At 40.5% G+C, this 25,636-nt stretch overlaps 2 protein-coding genes across 5 annotated transcripts; one reads left to right on the forward strand and one right to left on the reverse strand.

Moving 5' to 3' along the window:
- Positions 1-4,220: 4,220 nt before the first annotated feature.
- On the forward strand, positions 4,221-10,071 carry LOC137598880 (cytochrome P450 2J2-like). Its single transcript, XM_068319411.1, has 9 exons — positions 4,221-4,560; positions 4,669-4,831; positions 6,141-6,290; positions 6,363-6,523; positions 7,384-7,560; positions 7,874-8,015; positions 8,214-8,401; positions 8,485-8,626; positions 9,630-10,071. Exons 1-9 carry the CDS (start codon positions 4,357-4,359, stop codon positions 9,803-9,805), a joined length of 1,503 nt encoding a protein of 500 aa, XP_068175512.1. The 5' UTR covers positions 4,221-4,356; the 3' UTR covers positions 9,806-10,071.
- Positions 10,072-11,067: 996 nt separating this feature from the next.
- On the reverse strand, positions 11,068-25,393 carry si:ch211-221n20.8 (uncharacterized protein LOC100034409 homolog). Of its 4 annotated transcripts, none has more exons than XM_068319593.1 (22): positions 24,983-25,393; positions 24,198-24,338; positions 23,714-23,777; positions 23,446-23,619; positions 23,016-23,141; positions 22,751-22,891; positions 22,414-22,539; positions 21,603-21,725; positions 21,335-21,457; positions 21,069-21,191; positions 20,807-20,929; positions 20,497-20,619; positions 19,506-19,631; positions 18,581-18,709; positions 18,349-18,441; positions 16,666-16,761; positions 16,443-16,538; positions 16,113-16,208; positions 15,043-15,144; positions 14,858-14,963; positions 14,620-14,736; positions 11,068-14,282 (listed from the first exon to the last, which is right to left on the reverse strand). In XM_068319593.1, the coding sequence occupies exons 1-22, from the start codon at positions 25,244-25,246 to the stop codon at positions 14,198-14,200; spliced, it is 2,697 nt and encodes an 898-aa protein (XP_068175694.1). In that variant the 5' UTR covers positions 25,247-25,393; the 3' UTR covers positions 11,068-14,197. The 4 variants fall into 4 exon arrangements, with proteins under 4 accessions (XP_068175694.1, XP_068175693.1, XP_068175695.1 ...); XM_068319592.1 differs by having other exon boundaries at positions 23,446-23,622; XM_068319594.1 differs by having other exon boundaries at positions 13,403-14,282; positions 23,446-23,622; positions 24,987-25,123.
- Positions 25,394-25,636: the final 243 nt, after the last annotated feature.

Consider the following 25,636-nt stretch of genomic DNA (forward strand, 5'->3'; position numbering starts at 1 on the left):
AAATTCCATAAATTCTGAAAAAAACCCCACATTTTTTAATCAACCAATAGGCATGCATACTCTTCATATAATTACAGTATTTTCCGCACTATAAGGTGCACCTGAAAGCCTATAATTTTATCATAAAATTGCGGTGCGCCTAATAATCTGATGCGCCTTATATATGGATTAATATTCATATTTATATTGGTTAAAAACTAGGGCTGTCAGTTTTACGCATTAATTAGATTAATTAATTACGCTGCAAAATAATGCGCCATAAAGATTAACGCAGTAAATCATGAGTGGCAAGTCAATGCGCAAGCATTTTAAATTTGGCCCATTGAGTGACCCGTAGGCTGCAGTGGCACGTTACTTCCTACCTGCACCACTAGTCAAAAGCAGGGTGACTGACAACAGAGATGGATGCGACACAGGAGAGCGAGGCAAGCCCACTCGGACCTTTGGGCGGAAAGTTTATTTATAAAAAGAACAAAGACGGGACTATCAACAAAAACGCAGTGATTTGTACCTTTTGTAAAAGAGAATTTTCATATCACCGAAGCAGCTCCAGCCTAACGCATCATTTAAATGCAAAACATGTCAACGACACAGAGTTCTGTTGTCAGTTCCTGTAACGTTAGGTTACCCTTTTAAAGGAAATGCCTGTTGACATCTTGCTATTGTTGTTTCCTTATTTAGAGGCATGTTATACTATTCATTTTGAATTGCTGTATTGATTCAGCTTTAGTATTCATTTTGATTGAGACTCTGCTTATGAGCCCATTTGAGACCCAGCCTTATTTTATTTCTGAATAAAATGAGGCGGCACGGTGGCACAGTGGTTAAAGCTGCCGCCTCACAACACGGCGGACCCGGCTTCAAGTCCTGCTCTGTGCGGAGTTCACATGCTCTCCCCGTGTCTGCGTGGGTTCTCTCGGGGTTCTCCGGCTTCCTCCCACTTCCAGAAGCTTCAGGTTGTTTGGCCGGTCCCAAATTGACCGTAGGAGTGAGTGTGTGTGTGAATGGTTGTTTGTCTCTCTTTGGCTCCGTGGTACACTGGCGTCGTGCCCGGAGTGTCCCCTGCCTCAGGCCCTGAGACTGCCGGGATAGTCACCGGCTCCTCCGCAACCTGCGTTAGCGGATTAAGCGGGTTAGAAAATGACTGACTGACTGTATTTGCACTCGAATACAGTCGATCGATCGAAACAATATTTAATTAATAAACGAAGACGAACGTCGGAGCTTTATTATCGGCTTTGAATTTCAGATCAGGAAATAATCCGCCCTGTTCGAAGTGAGTTCTCCATTCTTGATGAATTTAACCAGTTTTTAATGTCGGGTTTTTTAATATGGCGTATTTTGCCAGACAGAGTGGCAAATACACCACTTTGTCTGGCTCATAGAACTGACTTTTACGTCGGTGCCTCACTTCCGTGAACCTCACCACACGTCACTGAAAGCTATAGAAATAAAATCAAATTTGACTATGTTTTTAGATAATTTTGTACTACAGTGTTTTGTAGTACTTTTATTAGTAAATTTCAGCAGCTAAGGAAAAAACCCATTTGTATTGACTTCTTTCTAAGATGACAAAGTGATCAAGTGATCAGGTTTCCTTGAAGAGGCTCAGAATGGCCTCATTGACATGACAATGGGGACCGTTCAAAGCTGATTAAAGGTACTCACAGTCATGAATGCTTTAGTTAGTGGACAGTTAACAGCCATTAGTTTTTTTTAATCTATTTCAATTTTTTTATTATATGCGCCTAATAATCCAGTGCGCCTTATATATAAAATAAATAATAAAATAAACAATTCGTTAAAGGCGCAACTCATAATCCAGTGTGCCTTATAGTGCAGAAAATACTGTACTTACATGAATTACGTAAATAATAATAATAACCCTTTATTGTCCCACAGTGAGGGCGGCACGGTAGCGCAGTGGTTAGCGCTGTCGCCTCACAACACGGCAAGTTCGGGTTCGAGTCCCGCTCTGTGCAGAGGTTGCATGCTCTCCCCGTGTCTGCGTGGGTTCTCTCAGGGTTCTCCGGCTTCCTCACACCTCCAGAAGCATGTGCTTCAGGTGATTGGCCGGTCCCAAATTGCCCGTAGGAGTGAGTGTGTGTGCATGTTTGTATGTCTTTGTATGTGGCTCCGCGGTGCACTGGCGTCATGCCTGGAGTATCCCCCGCCTCACGCCCTATGCCTATGATAGGCTCCAGCTCCCCGTGACCCGCTACGGTGATACAGCAGCGGTACATGAAAATGAATGAATGAATGTCCCACAGTGGGGTGAACATGGTCATTCTAGAGCCACAATGTTTCAAGAGTGAGCCCTGTTTCTATAATCAAGGCATCAAGACTTATCAAGTGAAAATTGAAGCACAAACACCCTTTCTAATCGTGTGCTTAATTAAGTGTACAGTACTGTGTATTTTAGAGTGTACTGAAATCAAAGTCATAAATAAAACAATCAGGGGTGTAGGCCCCCACCCTTGTTAAAAGGTGGCAATTTTAGTTCGACATAGATTGTTTTTTTTCTGCCAAAACATCTTGTTAAGAATTGTTTGAGTCTGGACCCAAAGGAACAGAGACTGACACAAATGCAAAAATCAACAGTTTTATTGCTTACGCTGAAAACATGAGTGAGCAACAAAAACCAAAAGGCAGCAGAGAAAAAAAAGACAAAAATCCACAAACACAGAAAATGAAAGGCAGCTCAGAATTCCGACTTTTCTCTCACAACATAGACCTTGTTTTTTGCCAGTGACACTAATCATCCTGTGTAACTCACGCACACAAACACATATTTATATATTTATATTAAATATACGTACATGAACATGTTATCTATATCCCTTACTGCGTTATTGAACCCTGAAAGGACCAATGATCATAAAATAATTTCCTATAAAATATGGCTACAATAAGCAAGCAGGGATTAACACATTGAATTAGATTATATTCGGTTTTATTCAGAAAATAGAAGAGATAGAGGAAAAATACAGGAAACGTCAAATCGCTGTTTTCTGGGGTCGTCGACCAATGTGTGGTTGTAACACAGACACCCTGCAAAAGAGGGCATCCACATTCACAATGAATGGGGTGCCGAGTAATGAAACAGTTTGTGGCACAATTGTCACAAACGGTTCAAAGTCCCATGAGGCGCCATTCAGACATCACTACTAGTGTTTCATTCTGTTGTTTGTCCGAACGCTAAACTACACAGAATGGACGGATACTGCATCTCTGTTCTCAGCAGTGTTACATTCAAATGTGTCCTCCGGACAACCCACACAGGAACTACAATCATACTGTAACAACTACAAATACTAGCACCATTGAAACAGAATGGAATTATCTGGGACTGGCACCCTCTTAGGGAAAGGCCAGGCCTTTTGAGAAGAAGCTGATGAGCGGACTGAAAACTGGTTTGCCTCATCAGCTGCTAGGAGCCAGCTACACCCCTTGCCACATCCAGACCTGTCAGGAGAAAACGATCTAAACACAATAACAGACCTGCTGAGCATACAAAAAGAACACAACAATGACACGTCTGTCCTCTCTGCCCAGAGTAAACTGTTGTCTTCACAGTAGTGTCCCTTGTCCTTTAAATGTAGATGGACTGTTGACTTCTTGCAGAAACAGCTCAGCCTCTTGTGTTGTGCCCTGCACGGCTATATATTTCTATGCCTAGTTATTTTTCTATATTGAAAAAATAGAAACAGTTTTTTGGTATTCAGTTGTATAAATTTAGATGTGTACTTGTTTTAATAATCAAACTGTATTTTAGACTGTAAAGCAACACACAGTATCTTCAAACACCTACAGTGAAATGCTAGTAAATATTTAAAGTCACTTATTAGCACTGGTTATGTAGTGTATTTGCATAAGAGGGTCAAAGTCATGTTCTTTATAGCCAGAGCTGATAATACAAAGTGGAAAGCCACATTTGTGGTTGAACCCATTCCATTGTTCATATTTGTAAAGGGAGGGTTGGAATGGTAAAAGGATTGTGATTCTTTTTCTTTGTAGAATCCTGTGAAAATAAAAAAATAGTATAAAAGCATGAAAGATGTGAATACTGTACTATCAAACATAATAGTGTAGGTTATCATGTTAACAACTTATGGTAGTTCTCTCGTTCTCTTGTTTGTAGAGATTTTGAGACAAAAGAAGGGGGGGGGGGTCTTTATCTGAAGGGAGCAGGTGGGGGCAATACATGTGATGATAATGAGTTGGAGACCTGTCACGTTACACAAGTTTCTACCTCACAGGGGCTGAAGGTATTGGTAATATATAGTGCCAGCTCTTTGTGCACAGAAGAAACACCTAAAGGTTTCAGTTAAACAGGCATATGCCTTCATTTGCAGAATGGATCAAATCTTTTCTGTAATTAGATCCTACGTGGACTGGGATGTCAGAAGCCTGATGCTCTTCGTGGTCATTTTTATCCTGATTGCAGATTACACTAAGAACTGTCGGACAGCCAGCTTCCCTCCAGGACCTTGGGCCCTTCCTATTTTGGGAAACATGTTCTCTGTGGACCACAACAGAGCCCATGAAAGTTTGACACAGGTAAAGCTATGTTAGCTCGACGATTAAAAATTTACCGTAATAATTCATCTAGTAGGATTTACCTCGCTGTGAGGCTTCATGCTGTTCCTCTGTTGAATCTTCTAACAGTTAGCAGGAACGTATGGAGATGTTTACAGCCTGCGTATGGGCCAGGAATGGATGGTGGTTTTAAACAGGTTTGAAGTTATAAAAGAAGCTCTGGTAAATCAGGGAGACAGCCTGGCAGACCGCCCAGCCCAAGCTCTGCTAAAGGAGATTGACCATGGACTTGGTAAGTGGATGAAAAAAACACAAAGACACCTGATATAGATTCTGACTGGTTTAGGTCATAAGGTTGGTTGTCCAGGTACTACCCAGGCTGTATGAAGTAGAGGCATAATGCCAAGCGATCCTTTCTCTTCCAGACAGACCCTGCTTCGTCCAGCATCACAACTGTCTTGTCATTAAATAGAACTATCTGTTTCACTTGATTCAAAGTGTGAGTGGTGGAGAAATAGTGGAGATGCAGTGTGAATGCTAAAACAGCCTTGACAGGAACGTTGACTCTTGGCCTCAATTTTTAGTCTGGCTTGGCTTCATTGATCTATACTGAGATACTGACTATTGAACTATGTACTGTACTGTGTGTGTGTGTGTGTGTGTGTGTGTGTGTGTGTGTGTATGTGTGTGTGTGTGTGTGTGTGTGTGTGTGTGTGTGTGTGTGTGTGCGTGTGTGTGTGTATTACAGGGATTGGGATTATCGTTTTATTATCCAAGTACTTTCTGTCACACTAAAATAAATTTGATGGACTAATGGTTTGATTTTGAATTGATAAATTACAGGATACTTAACGCCCACAAATAAATGAGAACCTCGATTGTGTGTTAATGTAAAAACTTATTCTGTTCATGTTAAAAAAAAAATCAGCATTATTATGTCCCCTAATGATAGATAGATAGACAGACAGACAACAAACAGGCAAATGGATGGATGGATGGATGGATGGATGGATGGATGGATGGATGGATGGATGGATTGATGGATAGACAGACAGACAGACAGACAGACAGACAGACAGACAGACAGACAGACAGACAGATGGGGCTAATGGTAATTGTCATTGTCTAACCAAACTAAACAGAAGCAGTAGGATGTGTCATGCATAGACATTAGGATTCACAATTTCAAAATTTTACTTACATTACATAATTTAATTTACATTAAAGTAGTCAGTTTGTAGTCACCTTTTGATTTCCAACATAATATATCTTACCATGACTCATAAATTTCTGCATTCGACCCTCCCTCTCAGTTTAGATATGCTTTCCAAAAACAGAGCAGAAAAAGTCCTCATTGCCGAACTGAATCACTTTGTTGAATATTAATCCACATCAACTGATAAGCAATAATGAAGTAAAGAAAAGTAACTACCTAACTAATGCAAAACTTAATGGATCTGATTGGTTCCATCTTGCCATATTTATAGACATTGCATTGCAGCTTGTTTAGGATCGTCACTTATATTCAAAGTGCAAGGTTATTCTTTAAGTGTCTGACTTCTGCCCTCCATTTTCTTTCTACTTTTGATGTCTTTTCTAAGGTTTGATTTCCAGTAATGGAAACATGTGGAGACAGCAGAGGCGTTTTACGCTTTCATCCCTGAGATATTTGGGATTTGGCAAGAAATCTCTTGAACCTGTCATCTTGGATGAGTTTTCACATTGTGCAAAATACTTAGCAAGATTTAATGGTAAATTGCTATGCAGAATGATGCATAATTACAAATAAGAAATGTACATACAATGTTGTTATAATGTTGTAGGTAAACCATTTGCTCCACACCTCATCATCAACAAGGTTGTCTCCAACATCATCTGCACCCTGGTTTTTGGTCATCGATTTGAGTACAATGATGCGAAGTTTGGAGGACTGATAACCCTTTTTGAGCAAAGTGTACAGATTCATGCGTCAATTTGGGCTCAGGTATGCATTTTAGTCCAACTCACAGGTGGATTTTGATCTGTTTTGGGGGGAAAAACTAAAGAGTACACTACATCTCCATTGATACCAACACATTTCTACTCCAGATAGAACCAGTGAAATACTCAAATTCATATTTGATGTGTTAAATATGCACAGCACCAACCTGGAAGACAAAAGAGACTTAGGAGTTTGGGGAGCAAATGCTCATGAGGCTGTTAATGTTCAAGTAAAAAAGTGATGTTTCAGTGATGTTGTGGTAATGTTTTACATGTTGCAGGTTTCTAGGGTTAGTGGCTCAAATATTGTTAACTTTTTAATCCAAGCAATATATCCACCATGATTGAGACTCTACGGCTTGCTTAGTTATGTAGGTCAGCTTGTTCTGAAGTTTTGTTTGGACACATACCCTGTCAAAAAACAAAGATCTCTGCAAGCTCTCAACTGTATTCCTCAATAAATGAGTGAAATCCAGGATCCAGAGTTGGGAATAACATCATCATGGGAGTATGTTGATAATAGAGTCTTGCGTGTGTTAATCAGTTCAGCTAAAAGGTAACATATGCTACTTGCTAGTTAGCGTGTCTCATACAGTATGTCTCATACGCGATCCAAGCACTTGGATCTCAGTAGAACTTAAATCCCTTTCAATCTGCCTTCAACACACAGTGGAAATCATTTAACCAGTGAAGATTGAACAAAAAGATTTATGATTATTATTATTATTAAAGCTCCAAACATGAAATGCAAAAAGAATTATTAGAGCTGATATGAAATTGGATATTAATAATGATTTATGCTATCAAACAAAATATTTTGAGGTATTTTATTAACCTGTTGTTTCAACCTGCTCCACTCTACAGCTTTACAATTCATTCCCTCTGTTGATGAGACATTTACCAGGACCACATCAGACAGTAAAGCGTATCTGGAGTGATATAACAGACTTCGTAAAAGAAGAACTTGAGAAGCACAAAAAAAACTTGGATCCTGCAGACCCAAGAGACTACATTGACTGCTATCTGAATGAGATTCAGAAGGTGACTGAATTTGTTCAAGAAACTGTTAAAAAAAATGATCAGTGTCCTTTTTCTACACAAGACAGATGAGACATCATTGTACACAATGACATGTGCAATGTCTTTGATTATAACACCATAATTGCCATTACTAAACTGTACATATGTACTTTCTTTATATGATGATAATGGTTGCAGTTTCCCTTCCTGACAAGGTGAGGTGGGATCACTACCACTGACCTCAGAAATGTGGGTTGTCTGTTGAAAACAGTAAGTTTCATTTTTTCGGAAAGTGTCTTTCTAATGACATTTATTTTTATGCATATATTTTTAGACTGAAGGGCAGGCGAACAGTTCTTTTGATGAGGAAAACCTGATCACCTGTGTTATGGATCTGTTTGTGGCTGGCTCCGAGACTACATCCAACACTCTGCGCTGGGCTTTCCTCTACATGGCAAAGTACCCTGAGATCCAGGGTGAGAGCATTAACCAAGTTAATGAAGATTTTTATCCCATTCAATAATGAGTGACAAAGAAACAATTTCCTTAATGCTAATTTGTAGGTGCCAGAATCACCACACTTTTGTCAGGTTATCAATCTTTTATCAAGACGCATTACTAATTTTAATGAGTGTGCACTCATATCTACTCTGTCTTTTCCCCACGTTGCACAGAAACAGTCCAGAGTGAATTAGACAGAGTGATTGGACGGTCCAGGAAGCCAACAATGGAAGATCGTGCAAACCTGCCCTACACCAATGCTGTCATCCATGAGATCCAGAGAATTGGCAACATAGCTCCTCTTGGTCTGTCTCATGCTACCAACAAAGACATCAAGCTGGGAGGCTACACAATCCCAAAGGTCATTCTCACATATGTCACTTTTATTTTGCATGCACTAGAATGACGGTTCCTTAATAATTTAATTATGTTTCAAATAAACAGGGAGTTATGATCATTCCTAATCTGACCTCGGTGCTCTTTGACAAGAATGAGTGGGAGACACCCTTTACCTTCAACCCAGGACACTTTCTGAACAAAGAGGGAAAGTTTGAGAAGCGAGCTGCTTTCATCCCTTTCTCTGCCGGTGAGAATCTATGTAGTGTTTTATAACTACAATTAATTGCATTGGATAATGATGATTTTTGGTTTGAAAAGTGAGGCTAATATTGATGAGCCACCAATCTAAATTCTTTCTAATGTTGATGAAGGAACAACACCACTGATTTCAGAAGAACATCTGGTTATAAGGATGATACAAGGACGACACATTTAGTTTTTGTTTAGGTAAATTGGATTCAATTCAATTCATCCATCCATACATCCATCCATCTTCAACCGTTTATCTGAGAGACATAGTTCCTCCAGCATGTCCTAGGTCTTCCCTGAGGTCTCCTCCCGGTACGACATGCCCGGAACACCTCCTCGGGCATCTGTTCCAGATGCCCGAGCCACCTCAGCTTGCTCCGCTTGAGGTGGAGGAGCAGTGGCTCTACTCCGAGCTCCTTTCGGGCTGGCCGAAAGGAGGACATGGGCGCAGCCTCCGGTGGACTCACCACCCCACCAAGCAAACTGTGTGGATTTTTGTGGTAGTTGTCAGAATGGGGCCCTGACTATAGCTCTAGCGACATGGAATTTCAATTCAAATCCAAAACCTTATTTGTCCCCTGGGGGCAACTGAGAGGCATTTAGAGTAGCAGTATCACAAGGACAAGATTGGTGCAAAATATATAAAGAATACAAATGCAGAGTGCAAAAAAAGCAAAAGCAAGACTCAAATACACAAAAAAAAAAAAAAAAGATTTACATAACATAACTAACTACATAACTTGAGAATCAGTGGAAAATTCTGGATTATGTCCACTATAGACCAAGTGGGAAATTTAAAACATCACAATTTGCTAATATTTATTAGTTAGGTCCTTCTTGTAGGCACCAGGAAGCCATAACAAAGATGATGACTTATAATTTTTTGGAACCTTATGATCATTTCTCTGGGCCTAAAATCAGAAGTACTATTGTTTTCTTAAACTAATTTGACAAGCTACTTGAAAACCAAAAAAATATTTGGTTGTTTTTTTTTGTTTTAGGTAAGCGGCTCTGTCTCGGAGAGAATCTGGCCAGGATGGAGCTTTTCCTCTTCTTTTCCTCCTTCATACAGAACTTCACTTTCTCAATGCCCGCTGGAGTGAAGCCTGTGATGGACTACCGCTTTGGTGTCACTCTGGCACCACAACCATATGAAATCTGTGCGATGTCCCGCTAGAGTTTTTTTTCTCTTCTACCCACTTATTTGATCACTGTTCCAGGATTCAGAGACTATACAATAAAGATATTTACTTGTGTAGCCCAGACCAATTCATGAGTAAAACTTAAGTGTGTCAACACCAAGACACTGGAGGGTTGAGGCTAAGTCAGACATACCAACACTGCACGACAAATGTGATCAGCAGTCCCATGCAATATCCACAGAAAATTCTTGCTCTTTTATGGTTAAATGTCGCAGTCTTCTTCTTTTCTTTCGACTTTTCCCTTCAGGGATCGCCACAGCGAATCAGTTTCCTCCATCTAACCCTGTCTTCTGCATCCTCTTCTCTCACACCAACTACCTTCATGTCCTCTTTCACTACATCCATAAACCTCCTCTTTGGTCTTCCTCTAGGCTTCTTGCCTTGCAGTTCAAAACTCAGCATCCTTCTACCAATATATTCACTGTCTCTCCTCTGGACATGTCCAAACCATCTCAGTCTGGCCTCTCTGACTTTATCTCCAAAACCTCTAACATGTGCTGTCCCTCTGATGTACTCATTCCTGATCCTATCCTTCCTGGTCACTCCCAGAGAGAACCTCAGCATCTTCCTCTCTGCTACCTCCAGCTCTGTCTCCTGTCTTTTCTTCAGTGACACTGTCTCTTCACCTTTCCTTTCATTTTAGCTGAAACTCTTCTATCACACATCACACCTGACACTTTTCCTCCACCCGTTCCATCCTGCCTGTACACACTTCTTCACCTCTTTTCCACACTCTCCATTGCTCTGGACTGTTGACCCTAAGTACTTAAAATCCTCCACCTTCTTGATCTCTTCTCCCTGTAACCTCACTCTTCCACTTGGGTCCCTCTCATTCACACACATGTACTCTGTCTTACTGCGGCTAACCTTCATTCCTCTCCTTTCCAGGACAAACCTCCACCTCTCTAGCTCCTCCTCCACCTGTTCCCTGCTCTCACTACAGATCACAATGTCATCTGCAAACATCATAGTCCATGGAGATTCCTGTCTAACCTCGTCTGTCAGCCTGTCCATCACCGTAGCGAACAAGAAGGGGCTCAGAGCTGATCCCTGATGCAGTCCCACCTCCACCTTGAACTCCTCTGTCACACCTACAGCACACCTCACCACTGTCTTACAGTCCTCATACATGTCCTGCACTGCTCTAACATACTTCTCTGCCACTCCAGACTTCCTCACACAATACCACAGTTCCTCTCTGGGCACTCTGTCATAAGCTTTCTCCAGATCTACAAAAACACAATGCAGCTCCCTCTGGCCTTCTCTCTAGTTCCCTATCAACATCCTCAAAGCAAATGCTGCATCTGTAGTATTGTTTTTTTTTTAAATTTCGCATGAAACCATACTACTGCTCACAGATGCTCACTTCTGCCCTTAGTCTAGCTTCAACTAGTCTTTCCCATAACTTCATTGTATGGTTCATCAGCTTTATTCCTCTGTAGTTGCCACAACTCTGCACATCTCCCTTGTTCTTAAAAATGGGCACCAGCACAATTCACCTCTATTTCTCAGGCATCTTCTCACTATCTAAGACCCTGTTGAACAACCCAGTCAGAAACTCTACTGCCACCTCTCCTAGACACCTTCATACCTCCACAGGTGTATCATCAGGACCGACTGCTTTTCCACTCGTCATCCTCTTCAATGCCCTCCTCACTTCATCCTGACTAACCTTTGCTACTTCCTAGTCCACAACAGCCACCTCTTCTAATCTTTGTTCTCTCTCTTTTTCCTTGTTCATCAACTCTTCAAAGTACTTTTTTCCCATCACACTACTGGCACCTGTCAATAGACTTCCATCCCTATCCTTAATCAACCTAAGTCATGCAACACTCTTCCTTTTTTAGCTTCCACCATTTCATCTTCTGCTCTGCCTTTGCCCTCTTCATCTTCCTCACCATCAGTCGTCCTACACACCACCATCCTATGCTGTTTGGCTACACGGTCGCTTACCACTACTTTGCAGTCACTGATCTCCTTCAGATTACATCGTCTACACAAGATGTAGTCTACCAGTGTGCTCCTACCAACACTCTTATAGGTCACCTTATGTTCCTACCTCTACTGGAAGAAAGTATTCACTATAGCCATTTCCATCCTTTTTGCCAAGTCAACCGCCATCTGTCCTTCTGCATTCCTCTCCTGGATAACAAACCTGCCCATCACCTCCTAACCACCTGTTTCCTGTACCAACATATCCATTAAAGTCTGCACCAATGTCGCAGTAAGTCACGATATTTACTCCAGTGAGGAGTTGACTTCAGATAAAAATTGGACGTTTTCTTTTTCTTGAGTATCCAGATGATATTCAGTCTCATGAGAAAGAAAATAGGCTACATTATAATCAGATTATACAAATTGACTGCATGGTATCTACAGGTAGGAAAGAGTTAAAAGACACAGGTGTATAAGAGAGAAGGGAAGGAAGTCATTTCTAAATGTGTGGAAATCATCTCTCTGTGCCACATACTTATTCCATATAAATTGGTCATCCCCAGTTTACAGATGACAGACACAGCAGCACTTGATTGCATGCATTGCTTATTTAAGGCCTTTTGATGGGTTGTCACTGGGTTCTGAGCAGCCTTGAGGTAGAGAGATGACTTGACTTAACACCATCAGCTCTGTAATGAGGCACCGGGCCTCCCTGGCCCTACAAGACACAAAAGACTGTAAAGCATGGGAAGAAAGGATTAGTGATGCCAGACACAAACTAACTGGCTGAGGTTTTAGTAAAACGCCCATTCTTTCTTCTTTTGGAAATTACAATACCTACCACTGAGTAATAACTTTGCATTCAGTTTTTAAAACAGGGTTAGTGAAGATAGAACTGAACAGGAAGATAGTGTATAGACCTAAGACAGAGGTATCCCTTTACAAAGGTGGAGGTGAGTTCACAACTCCATACGTGAAGTGAGACTGCACAACATCTGGTGCAGGTACACGCTCTACAACTCAAACAATGGTACAAAAGACACACCTGTGCTAACACATAGTTAGCAGTGGTTAGTAATACTGTTAACTGCAATTTGTGGTTTGTTTGGCCTGGATATACGAACTGAATGAAATTCATAGGGCAAGATGGGAACTGTTCCGCCCCGTTTATGGGAACAGGGAAAGTCCAATTATTTGGGTACTTGGATCTGAAAGGAAATCGATTTTTATTGGAGTTTCCATCAGTAGCTGTCATAAAATGCTATAATATCTGATGTTTCAAATAATTTTCAGGCACACATGGTTCAATTGAATTTTTTTGCCACCTGACAACTGTCAGTCCAATGTCCAATCTTCCTTTAGGTTCCTTCTGGTCTTAAGTTACATTAATATTTTGTCAGATTACTATGACCGACATTGGGACGTTTGACATGGACAAGACATTTGTTAGAGGTGACCAGTCAAATTACGATTCACATGGAGTTTTTATTAATCTGTGACCTAAACCATGTCAATCTTTTATCTGACTGGAGTTAAACAAGAATGCAATACAAATAAGATTATATAATCTCTGTATCCTGAAAATGAAATCAGCTATCAGGACAATAAATCAATAAACAATAATGTGACACAGTTATGCTCTGTTATGACTGTTCAAATTATTCTTTATGAACTGTACATGAGTAATGAGTTTAAGGAGAGAAATGTGGAACTTCCATCAAGCTGTCAGTGCATGTGACTGGTTTGTCTGTCAGAGACAAAGGAGTGAATGAAGACAAAATGTCACAATACAAACAATCTGTGGACAATTCTGAGCCACATCAGACGTATTTAATGGGGTTGTTTCACGATTAAGACAACAGTTCAGTAATCCCACACTAAACAACTGCTTTGAGCGTTTTGTGAGCCCCCTAATGGCCGAAACTGCATAGTGCATGTTTAAAATCATCAGAATTTGAAATGAATTAAGCTCAGAAACATTTCAGTGTGTATGTGTAACTGTTTATTTCTAAGGTATGTAATAGTCCTTGAAATTAAGTCTTTGAGTGCAACCTTACAGTCGCAGTCATTATTAGGTCTGTCACACAATCGGACACAATTTTGTAGAGACAAAAAGTATAACATTTATCAATGTCCAGCTGCCACACAGAAATATAACAAATAATGACAGTGCTCCATATTTTACAAGTTATTGAGTCTCTAATTATACTTTCATAATATACATAATAAATAGCCATGTCCTCTTCTGATGTTTACAGTGAGGTTTTGATTAAGACGCTTTTTATTTTGTTTAAGTCACACCTATAGAAGTTACCAGATCCTCTCACCAACTCCCTTATTTATTGTTACATTCTACAGCTCATCTCTTTTAGTTCTTGTCAATGTCCCAAAAGTGCTGTCTGCTTGACGATGTTTTCTTAAGTCAGGACCGTTTATACAATCCTGCCCTTCTTCTCTGGACAATGGATTTTGTAGCCCACCCTGTAGGCCTGCAGATACACACGTGCTTGGTTTATCCTTGAAACACACATAAAAAAGCAAACACAACTTATTATAATAATCTAAATCTGACTTACACTTTATATGTGTCAAATATATGGTCCAGAATCTTATTTGCGTAAAGTATAACATATCCCCTTATGCTACCAGATTAAAAAAGACAGTTATTCTTCTTTGCCATTTTTAATCAATTAAATCATTCAAAACATAAGTGTACATGACAGGAATGTCATTGGCAGTGAATCTATTTTTTATATGACTGACATTGCACAGTTCTGTCATAAAATTCTACCCATCTACTCTTCTAGGTAGATCATACTTCCAAATGTATTAAATGTGAGAAGAGAGTAGTAACCTGTATTTGGTGCAAAGCTGAACACCCAGGGGTCCACAGCGATCCACATAACTCTCCTTTACCGCCTTCCTTACGGATCGAGCCATGCTAACCACCGTTGTGACCACAGGACACGTCCTAGGACAAACACGTGAGGATGAACAATCACAACAGATTTGATCACATGATGTGTAGCTGCAGCATGTAAGATAGCTTCATCTGATTTCAGATGAGAAGCATTGAAACGCTTCATACTTACAGTTTCTCACAGCGCAGGCCTGCAGTGCCTTCTGGACAGGTACAGGTGTTGTGAGGACTGCAGGTGGCCCCATGTTGGCAGGGCGGTACACAGGGGGTTATCACCGCTGCAGACACAAGACATGTGAATGAAAAATCAATGCATAAAAAGTCTTTGTGCACACAAACACACAAATAGAGGCTAACCTGTTTCACATGTACTTCCGATAAATCCTTTGGAACAGCGACACCTGTTGAGGCCCACACACACGCCACCATTCTCACAGGATTTCTGACACTGAACCGGTTCTGAAGGACGTAGAACAGAGAAAAAGGTTATGTATTCAACAGTAATGAAATTAATACAACAGATCTGGTAAACCCAAAATAATATATAGATAGGTTAACATTTACCATTCATGAATACTACTTTTCTATTGTTTCAGCAACTAAAATGGATTTGACATCAGTTTTACTTAAAAATTAGTCAAGAAGACCATCAGCACTATAGATTGGACTATATTGGAATGACTCCAAAGAGGGTACCGACTGATTGTTACTTCTGGTCATATTTATTTGGGTATGACTTTACAATTGCTGTTGCATTGAACATTTATTATTCATGTAAGTATATAATATCCACCTAAAATTTCACTTGCAAACTTCAGTCAGTTAAGTACAGTACATAAATGTCCAGTAATGAAAGTAGCTAACTAAACTGGTCTAGAGAAAACAAAGAAAGGAAGACACTGAGGACCAGGAAGACTCAGTGTATAAAAAGATTTTAACAATGAAAAATGTCATTGTTATCAAATGCCCCATAGTTAATGGAAGAGTGCAACCTTACATATCAGTTAATGCCTTCTATGGTGAATGGACACTCAACAACTCATCATAGTAAAATAATTCTTTACTTAATTGTGATTTTTCATTGCTTTATGTGAAAACTGGGACAACATGGCGGCATACGTAGTTTGCACTGTTGCCTCACATCAAGAAGATCCTAGGTTCTTGCGGTTATCTCTAAATCCTGCTTCCTCCAACAGTCCAAAAACACCCAATAGAGTAAACTGGTGACTTTAAATGGTCCCCAGTTGTGAATATAAGTGTGAATGGTTGTTTGTGTTTAACTGTGGTGGCTCTGTGATGCACTGGAGACTTCTCCACTGTGTAGCCCACCCCCTCTTACAACAAGCACAGGATAAGGATCAACTGGAATGCATGCTGATGGTTACAGTTTTGTAAACAATGCACAAATACAGTAAGTTTAACCTCACCTATCTGGCAACGAGCTCCTTGCCATCCATTAACACAAGTGCATTTGTTGACATCCACACATCGTCCCCCGTTTTGACAGACAGGAGTGCACAGGGCTGCAAAACACACACACACACACAAACACATACTGATAGGGGCAAGTCCACAAATAAGAGTGAATTGGATAATCTAAAGATGTGTTTGCCTCAAGGTTTCACAGAATGTTAGGACCCATACTTTACCAGGCAGTACAGCAGGGAATTAGGAATAAAGTCATCGGGCTACTCCCCAGATGTGTGTCCATGCCTTTTTCAACAGAATCCAGACCTGTGGGTGGTATTGTTACTCACGCAAGAGGCACTGGGGACCACTGTAGTCAGACGAACACTGGCAGGTATCGGGTCCAACGCAGCGACCGCCATTAGCACAGGGCCACTCACACACCGCTGAGAGACCCCAGAAAGGACATCAAGATATTTCATTTTAAGCAAGGTTTGTTGTGAAATACAGATGAGTTGTTTCAATAAAATTGAGTTTTCATACAAATTATTCTGTCACAATGTGTTGATGTACCTGTGTGGCAGCCTGCTCCGGTCCAGCCAGGAGGACACAGACACTTATTCCAGCGCATACAGACCCCTCCATGGGCACAAGGGGGGGAACACATGGCTGAAACACCAATATCAATCATATAGTCAGACAGATAGATGTTATGTATTCTAAAAAAATGTTTTTATTCCTATTTATTGTACAGTAACATGATATTGTAATACCCTGTGTTAACCTATCACTGTGATGTTGCCCTGCAATGTAGGTTGCACACATGTTGTGCTGTGGACAAGTTCGCAAGACATGGGAAAATAGAACAAGAGTTTGTGAGTTCACTGTGAGCGGGAGTTGGTTCTCTGTTTGTGTCTCTATTTCAGTTATAATTAATACCAAGGGTATTACAATATTGTGTATTATGTCACATTATCATGCTATTATGGTTTTCTAGTGATTTTAAGATTCTGATATTTGTGGCAGACAGACGTAATGTGGAGTGAAATGACTTAACTCAAAGCGGCCTGCACTTGTGTTTTAATTTATTATGTGTTGTTTTTATGTCCTATAAATGTTTTATTAAGCGAAGTAAGGGAGTAGTACTTTCGTATTTACAGACGTAATGGCATTTAAATGACCTCAAATGGTGATTACAGATTTATATTTACGAACAATTCAACTTATGAACAAGATCTAGGAACCAATTGTGTTCCTATGTTGAGAACTAAATGAAGATAAATAGCTGGATGGATGGATGGATATTAACAGATATTAAATTTCTTACCAGAAAAAAGTGCAAAAATACTGTATATCAAGAACATAAATAGCAGACAATGCTAAAACCAAAGTTAAATAGCACACTCTTCTTCTTTTCCTTTCGGCTTTTCCCATCAGGGGTCGCCACGGTGAATCAATTGCCTCCATCTAACCCTGTCTTCTGCATCCTCTTCTCTCACACCAACTACCTTCATGTCCTCTCTCACTACATCCATAAACCTCCTCTTTGGTCTTCCTCTAGGCCTCCTGCCTGGCAGTTCAAAACTCAGTATCCTTCTACCAATATATTCACTATCTCTCCTCTGGACATGTCCAAACCATCTCAGTCTGGCCTCTCTGACTTTATCTCCAAAACCTCTAACATGTGCTGTCCCTCTGATGTACTCATTCCTGATCCTATCCTTCCTGGTCACTCCCAAAGAGAACTTCAGCATCTTCATCTCTGCTACCTCCAGCTCTGTCTCCCGTCTTTTCCTCAGTGACACTGTCTCTAGACCAAATATCGCTGGTCTCACCACAGTTTTGTACACCTTTTTTTGTACACCTTTTTTTGTACACCTTTTTGCTGTCCCTCTGATGTAGTTAATGTTAAATAGCAAACAATTCTACAAAAAAACTAAAAACTGATAAAAATTAAAAGACTAAAACAACCAAACATAACATAACCAATTTTTAGACAAATGTTTCTCAAGATATGACACCTGGTTTTGAGCCGACAACATGCTAAAACAAAATCTACAGGCATTAAAGAGAGTTTTGGCAGAAGTTTCTCTGACGTGTTGACACAAATACTGATGTTAACATAATGTACTTTGCATTAATGATAAGTTTCCATTAAAAAAACAAGTTTATCATTATATATCTTCTTGCACCTAATTAATAACAAAAAGTCTATTTGTAAACTTTTATAATTAAAAAAAAAATTCATGTTTGTACCTGAGCATCCAAGTCCCGGGTATCCAGGAGGACACTCACAGTTATTTGGTGCCACACATTTTCCATAGTTGTAACAGGGTGGGTCACAGACAGCTGGAAAGAAATGGAACTTGTTCAGTATAGTTTCATACTTCAACCCATATATGAAACACAAAATGGAAACTGTGTTTGCTAATCCTGCTGTCTGTAATGTTCATCATGCTCGTGGTTAGATGTTTCACAACTGACTCACGGTGGCACTTGGTGAGGTCATCTGTTCGTACTCTATACCCTTCCCTGCAGGTGCAGTTGAACCCACCAGGATAGTTCATACACAGCTGCTCACAGCCTCCATTTGTGAAGTCCCCACATTCATTTACATCTTAAGATAGAAGACAGTTTTATAAGCAAATGTTTCATGACTATGTAACAGTAGTAGCCATGAAGCATTTGCCTTCTATTTTGTAAAACAGGAGGAGATATAAGACATGAGATTTAGCCCCACAGTCTGATGAATTTAAGTGCTGCTTCATCAACACCACCATTTGTTACATATGCGTCCACTTCAATTCATTTCAAACTGGATGGTAAAATTAACCAGGTAAAAGTGGATGTGATATAGATGTGACAAAATTTTCAAACATTTGAATTGTTACTGTAAGGTCCAGTTAGGTCAGGTTTCTACTCTTACTACTACCACATGGACGCAAATATGAAAGTTTGAACCATTTATCCATTACCTAATTTATTATTTTTTTATAATGTATCAATTATTTTTCAGTAACTACAGTGTAGTTCACCTCCTCTTGTTATTTGCTAACTAGTTTCCATGCACTATTTTTAATGGTTGCTACAAAAAGGAAATGTATAACATTAATAATATATTAATATTAATAAATTGTTATTGTAACTACTGCACTTTTCCCAGCTACACTAGTGCACTACGAATTCCGCTGTACCACCTGGCAAAATTAGAGCTGCTACTCCTGGGTATAAGTACCCTAAGTAATCTCCAATACAGCGTGAAACTATCTGTTCATCCCCTCTTTTCAGGTATCAACCGTGTGCACAACTATCAAAGATTTAAATCTGTTTGTTTTTTGTTGTTTTTATACGTCAGGCTGCAGCAGTGAAAAACCTTTACTGAAGGAATGGAATGAATGAAAATCAAGTCTCACCCACACAGCTTCTCAGGTCTTTATCTAACCTCCAGCCTGCTTGGCATCTACACTGGACCTGGCTTTCAGAATTCACAGCGCAGATATGATCACAGCCACCATTTCTCAGCTTGCAAGATGTCACATCTGTTGAGAAAAAAGTAAGAATATCAACATTTATTACGGTACTTACAAACTCAATGCTGTGTGCAAAGCAGAGATGATTCATTAATACTTCTGCCAAAGTCTTTCGTCTGACTTATGAGAGCTATTTTCTATTTATATTTTCATACTAGTAGTGATGCATGTTTGTATTGGTTACCATTAAAGTGCTACAGCAACAATTATACTTAAGCTTTTAAATACACACACTGGACATAAAAGACAGGACATTACTAAAGCGGTGAATGTCTCAATGCTGATCGTGAATCGTTACGTTGTCGGGAAAAAAATGAAGTCGATGGATGCAAAGAAATGCTATGTAGTTTGACAGTCTTGTTGCTTTGGAGATTAAACAGCGGGGGAACGAAGATGAAAAACGAATACATTTCTCACACACATGTATGAAATTTACTTACTAAAAAGTGTAGTGAAATGTAAACATTCATTCAACCTGGTGCTACCAACAGACAATTTCCAAACATACACATGTGCAGAGCTCTGCTCAAGTAGACTAAATTTGTAAATCGTTCACTTCAATAATGTCAAAATGGTGTTCAATTAAAATAACTAAAGGCCAAACGTCACTAACTGATACCTTCAAAACTCAGCAACTTACACCAACACAATCTAGATGGTTAAGCAGCACTACAGTGAAATGCCCTTTTTAAAAACGTCTAAATAAAAGTAATACAGTAATTCCTCACATATTGCACGGCTTCATTAAATCTTGGATTTTTAGTAATTAGTCACATGATATCGTACATGCATGCTATTGGCTGACAGCATCCGTTTGTGCCCTGCGTTCCGAGACTCACGGAACGCAGCGTGAGTCTGTAAAAAAGAAACTCACAGTTGCATGTGAGGTCGTCTGTGTCGAGCAGCAGAGGAGGTGGACAGTGGCAAGTGTGTCCTCCTGGAGAGTTGCTACAGGTGTGAGAGCAGCCCCCATTCTGCAGTTTGCATTCATCAATGTCTAAATAAATACACACACACACACACACACACACACACAAACACACACACACACACCACACACACACACACAGTAAGATAACACCTACAAAGCAGTTTTTAACTCCAGTATGAGGTTGAATCAGATTGTTAAAAGACTGATACGAGCAGGTGGTACAGTGAAGGTTGACTCTGTCAATGTAACTGACCCACACACGTGAGACCATCAATGTGTAGCTGGTAGCCTGGGCTGCAGGAACAGTGGAAAGATCCCTCACTGTTGACGCAGATGTGCTCACAGCTCCCATTCTGTACTGAGCACTCATCTATATCTGTGGGATCAGAGACGTTTGACTCTTGTCATGAGGACACGTGCATACATGTAAAACTCGTTCTCATTCTATCCCAACACCAATTGCAGCTTCAAATTTTGCTTGCAGGGAATTCACACCCTACTTTCCCACTGCATACCTGTGCAGTTGTGTCCGTCCTTGTCTAGCTGGTAGCCTGAGGAACAAAGACAGCTGTATCCTCCCAACTCATTGGAGCAGTTGTGTTCACAGTTGCCATTGTTCAGAGCACACTCATCAACATCTGCAAATATGAACAACCCTGAAGGACTGGTGTCTAGTGAGTGCTGTATGCCTAAGTGCTGTTGGCACAAGCACATATTGATGACATGTATCGCTCTCAGACAATAAGTTGTACTGAGCACCACTAGTGGAAAAGACACCCACCAAAACAAGAGTGACCGTCTCCATTGAAACCCTGATAGCACTGGCAAAAATAAGAGCCAATGATGTTTCCACATCGAGCGTTAGGGTCACACCCATGACCACCTGACAGACACTCGTTTTCATCTAGAAAGAGAGCACATAAGTTTATTAAAAAAAAAGTCTGTCCATTCCCATTCAGTAACCTTTATTCTGCCTCTCTAGTTGTAATGGACATCATGAAAACATGCACACAAGAACGATGTCACTGCCTACTGCACTAATTGCTTACCTTCACAGTGTGTGCCGTTTCCCCGGTAACCCAGTCGACAAACACACTTGTAGGACCCGAGGGTGTTCTCACACACACTCTGACCATCACATATGGCAGGATTCACCGCACATTCATCCACATCTGGGACAGATATGAGGACCAGACAGGAAAAAAGGCTCCATAAATAGTTTATGCTATTTCAATTACACTCTGACATAATTTATAAAACAAAACATGTGATTATTGATTAAACAATAATAAATATCTGCAAAAATGAAAGCCAAATTACTCAAAATAAATATTCTCCAACACTTCACATTTCCAACAATATTCACAAGCATATTTCTTTCCTGAAACAGGAGTAATTGTGTAAGCAATATATTATGGGAGTCTCTTAAAGATGGCCTTTTCCAGACTCTCCAAACTTTACATCTGACTTGGTTACTCTCTACAAGTTTAATCCATAACTGGACACATGTGGTAGTGTGGACACACCGGACCTTAGAGCCTGACGTGCAGAAGATTCACAGCGAAAATAGAACGGAGATGAAAAATAACTAAGGTCAAGAGAGCATCTGATTATGAAAGAATACAAGAGAAGGAATTAGATTTTAAAGTAAAAGAAAGACAGGAGAGAGAGTGATAAACAGAAGGAAGGAGAAAACAGACAATCAGAGAAAAGCATATTTAAATTCTCTCCCTGCAAAGTCATCCTTCCCATCAGCAGGAATTAAGTTTGGTGCAGCTCAAGGGAAATATGAAACAATCAGTAGCAAAACAAATGTGGACATTGTTATCCAGCAGGGGCAAATCTTATCGACAGACGTACCAACACAGGCGGGGGCCTCTGTTCTGAAGCCAGGCTGGCACTGACACACAAAACTGCCCGGAGTGTTGACACACACATTTCCCAGCTCACGGCGACACAGCTCCTCAAAACGGCACTCATCTATATCTATATAGGAGAGAAAAGGGAGCCAATAGTTACAAAAGTACATTAAATCAGCAGAACACACGGTGTCAGAGTCCTTTGAGAAGGAGTTTTAACCCTCAATACCGCATCAGGTGTACATGCAAGATTAAATTCTTCTAAAAACATTTTTTTCATTCAACTTGTTTAATCGTGCGTCCACATGCCAAACAAAGCAGCACAACATCCGCCTCACCTACACAGCTAAGCTCATTTAAAGCCATTTTATATCCTGAAGGGCAGGAGCAGGTGAACGATCCAGGGCTGTTGCGGCATTCAGCCCCACCTTGACAAGCCTGCAATCCAGTCACTGCAGCCAGAGCACACTCGTCTACATCTGTAAAATGGCACACATGCATCATAACCACGAGATTTAAAATGCAGTCACTTTTGAAAACTCTCAATCCCACATGCCCTCAGACACACTGCACACTCTCCGTTACACAAAGATACTGACAAACCCTGACACCCTCCAGCACCCATTAGGTAACCACGGAGACAGCTACACGAGAATGAGCCAGGGCTATTAGTGCATTTAGCGTGGACATCACATGGTCCGGGACCACCTCCATCACACTCATCAACATCTGTTAAAGAGAAAGAAGATAAGCTGACAGGTAACATCACACATAACAATGTTCTACATGTGATTTGTTGATGTGTAATTTGAATAAGAATATAGGTCTGACAAGTATTCCCATTATTTGCAGTTTTTTTTCTTCAAAAAGGTGTATATTTGAAGAAAACAAGCAAAAAGTAGTTTAAAATATTAAATAATTACATGTGATTGAATGCAGTGGTGAAGTGATGTTCAGCATATTGCAAAGCATCTTAGACAAACTGGTTCTCTCATTGATTCTGACACTACTCTCTGATTCTGGCCCTTCTCACCTTCACATCGTGCAGCGTCTATCAGAGTGAAGCCCACAGGGCAGGTACAGTTGTCACCAACCTTCACCATGCCAAAGGAACAGCCACAGTCTGTACCATTCTCTAGCATCACCTGATTCCCCGGACAGGGAGGCGCAAGACTAGAGCTTGGGGTAACTGGGGTTGTTGGGGAAGCTGCTGACGTAAGGACGGAAAGGGCAGGTTTAGGAGAAACAGAAGAGAAAGTCAAGAGACAAGTTAAGAAAACAAAAAGCAAAATAAAATTCACATGCAGTAGGTGTGTGATGAGGAGTCGGTTCTCCAAGATGTTCAGTGGTCTCAGGGATCTGGGTCTAAAACGAAAAACCAGGAGTTCAGATCAAGTCATCACATCCAACGACTGAACAGCATTGAGAAAGTATACGTCTTTACTAACGTTATTCTCTCTAACGTGTGTTAAAAAATAGTTTAAAAATAGTTTCCACTTTTTGACAAAGTTCTGTATGACTTCTGGTGAAGTCAGAAGCATTACCATTATGAGACTGTTTTACTCAGATACATGTACATTAGGGCCACATAAGGTAAGACCACTACAGGTACTTATTTATTATCCATCCATTTTCTTGTAGACAAGATGACCATGTAGCCATTTACAAAATTAAATTAAAATCTCTTAATAACTGTTAAGACTATCTTGTAAACAGACAAACAACCACCTGTGACTGATCACAAAAAACTAGTCAAATAATATGAGGATTCACTAAGTCACTGGCCTGGTTGTTGAGGAGTGGCCTGTAGGTGTGTTTCAGAACTTCATTTTCATTTTTCTCAGGTCTGTTGAGAAGCTCAGCAACAGACAGAACAGAAAACAGCAGGGCTGCCAGGAGAGTCCAGAAATGACCCATCACTAGAGCCTGTTTGGAGAGGAGTTGTGTTCACTGCTCAAACAACACATCAGTTATGTTCCAAGTTTTTAATAAGATGTGAAAAGTACTGTAAAACATGTTCCTACATCACCCCCTGATTTTTCTTGTGTTTATATGTATTCCTGCTTTCACCATTGATACCAAGTTCACATTAATTTTGTACTCCTGTTTTTGTGTTCTATACCCTTATTTAGCCCTTCAGCAAATAGTTTCTTTTCGTAATTTGAGCTGCATTGCACATGGGATGCAAATATTTTAATTATTGTTGTTGTTGTTGCTGCTGCTGCTCATAGTTAGTGAATTATATTGATGTGGCTTGTCTCTGTAGTGTCAGCAGCCATTCGGTCCTGTCCAAGCAGGCAACCCGGCGGAGGAGGAACCCTGTTATTAAGTTATAAACTCTGCCATTACGCACAGAACAAAAGACCCTGCTGACCTGAAGCAGCAGCGACGCGCCTGCTTGTTCAAAGATAAAGTCCGCTGAATGTTGGCTGAAGCGATTCGATAAGGTCAAATAGTTCAAGAAAACCTTTACGAAAACCAATTCTTAAAAAACCACACGGGTTGACATGGGGAAAAGCCTCCGTGTGGTGAAGTCAGAGTGAAGTAAGTGACGACATCAGCCGATTTACCTGCCTTGGATCGATTGGATGAACCGGGAGACGCACGCAGACGCAGACGCAGAGGGATCCAGGTGGCGGAATGAGCGTCTTGTCTTCTCCGGATGCAGACTCATCCAGCCGCCAGCCAGCCAGCTCCGTGTCGGTGTGGGGTCGAGGGTGTGTGTGTATGTGGGGGGGGGGGTCTCTCCACATCCTGTACGGGATGTCTGCACTTCCCATTCCACAAATCCCAAAGCACCACAAAGACGAACAACAGACGGGACGCGTCACCATGCCCCAGGACCGACCCCTGACGCGGGTGTCACAAACCACTCAGAAAACACGGATGGCTGGAGAAACACCACGAGGGGGGTGAAGTAAACTTAACTTCACAGTTTATCAAGAAATGTTTCCTCAGACCACATGATAGCAACAGCTTCTCCTTGATGTCAGTAATTGTAGGATTAGATCAGAGCTATGTGTAGAATTCAATTCACTGCTATTCTATTCCACTGAATTGCTCAAGACTACTCAGCAATCCACTCATGAGCAGCCATGGGATGTGATTCCATTCTCACTTCATGTTCAGATGTATCAACATATTATCTTTTGTCGTCTGTGCCAATTTCTAAAATGAAGTTACTGCAAACTTTTCTCAAACTCTTCTTCTGACGTTATGGTTAT

The sequence above is a fragment of the Antennarius striatus genome, chromosome 7 (assembly GCF_040054535.1).
Source record: "Antennarius striatus isolate MH-2024 chromosome 7, ASM4005453v1, whole genome shotgun sequence".
Taxonomy (NCBI): Eukaryota; Metazoa; Chordata; class Actinopteri; order Lophiiformes; family Antennariidae; genus Antennarius; species Antennarius striatus.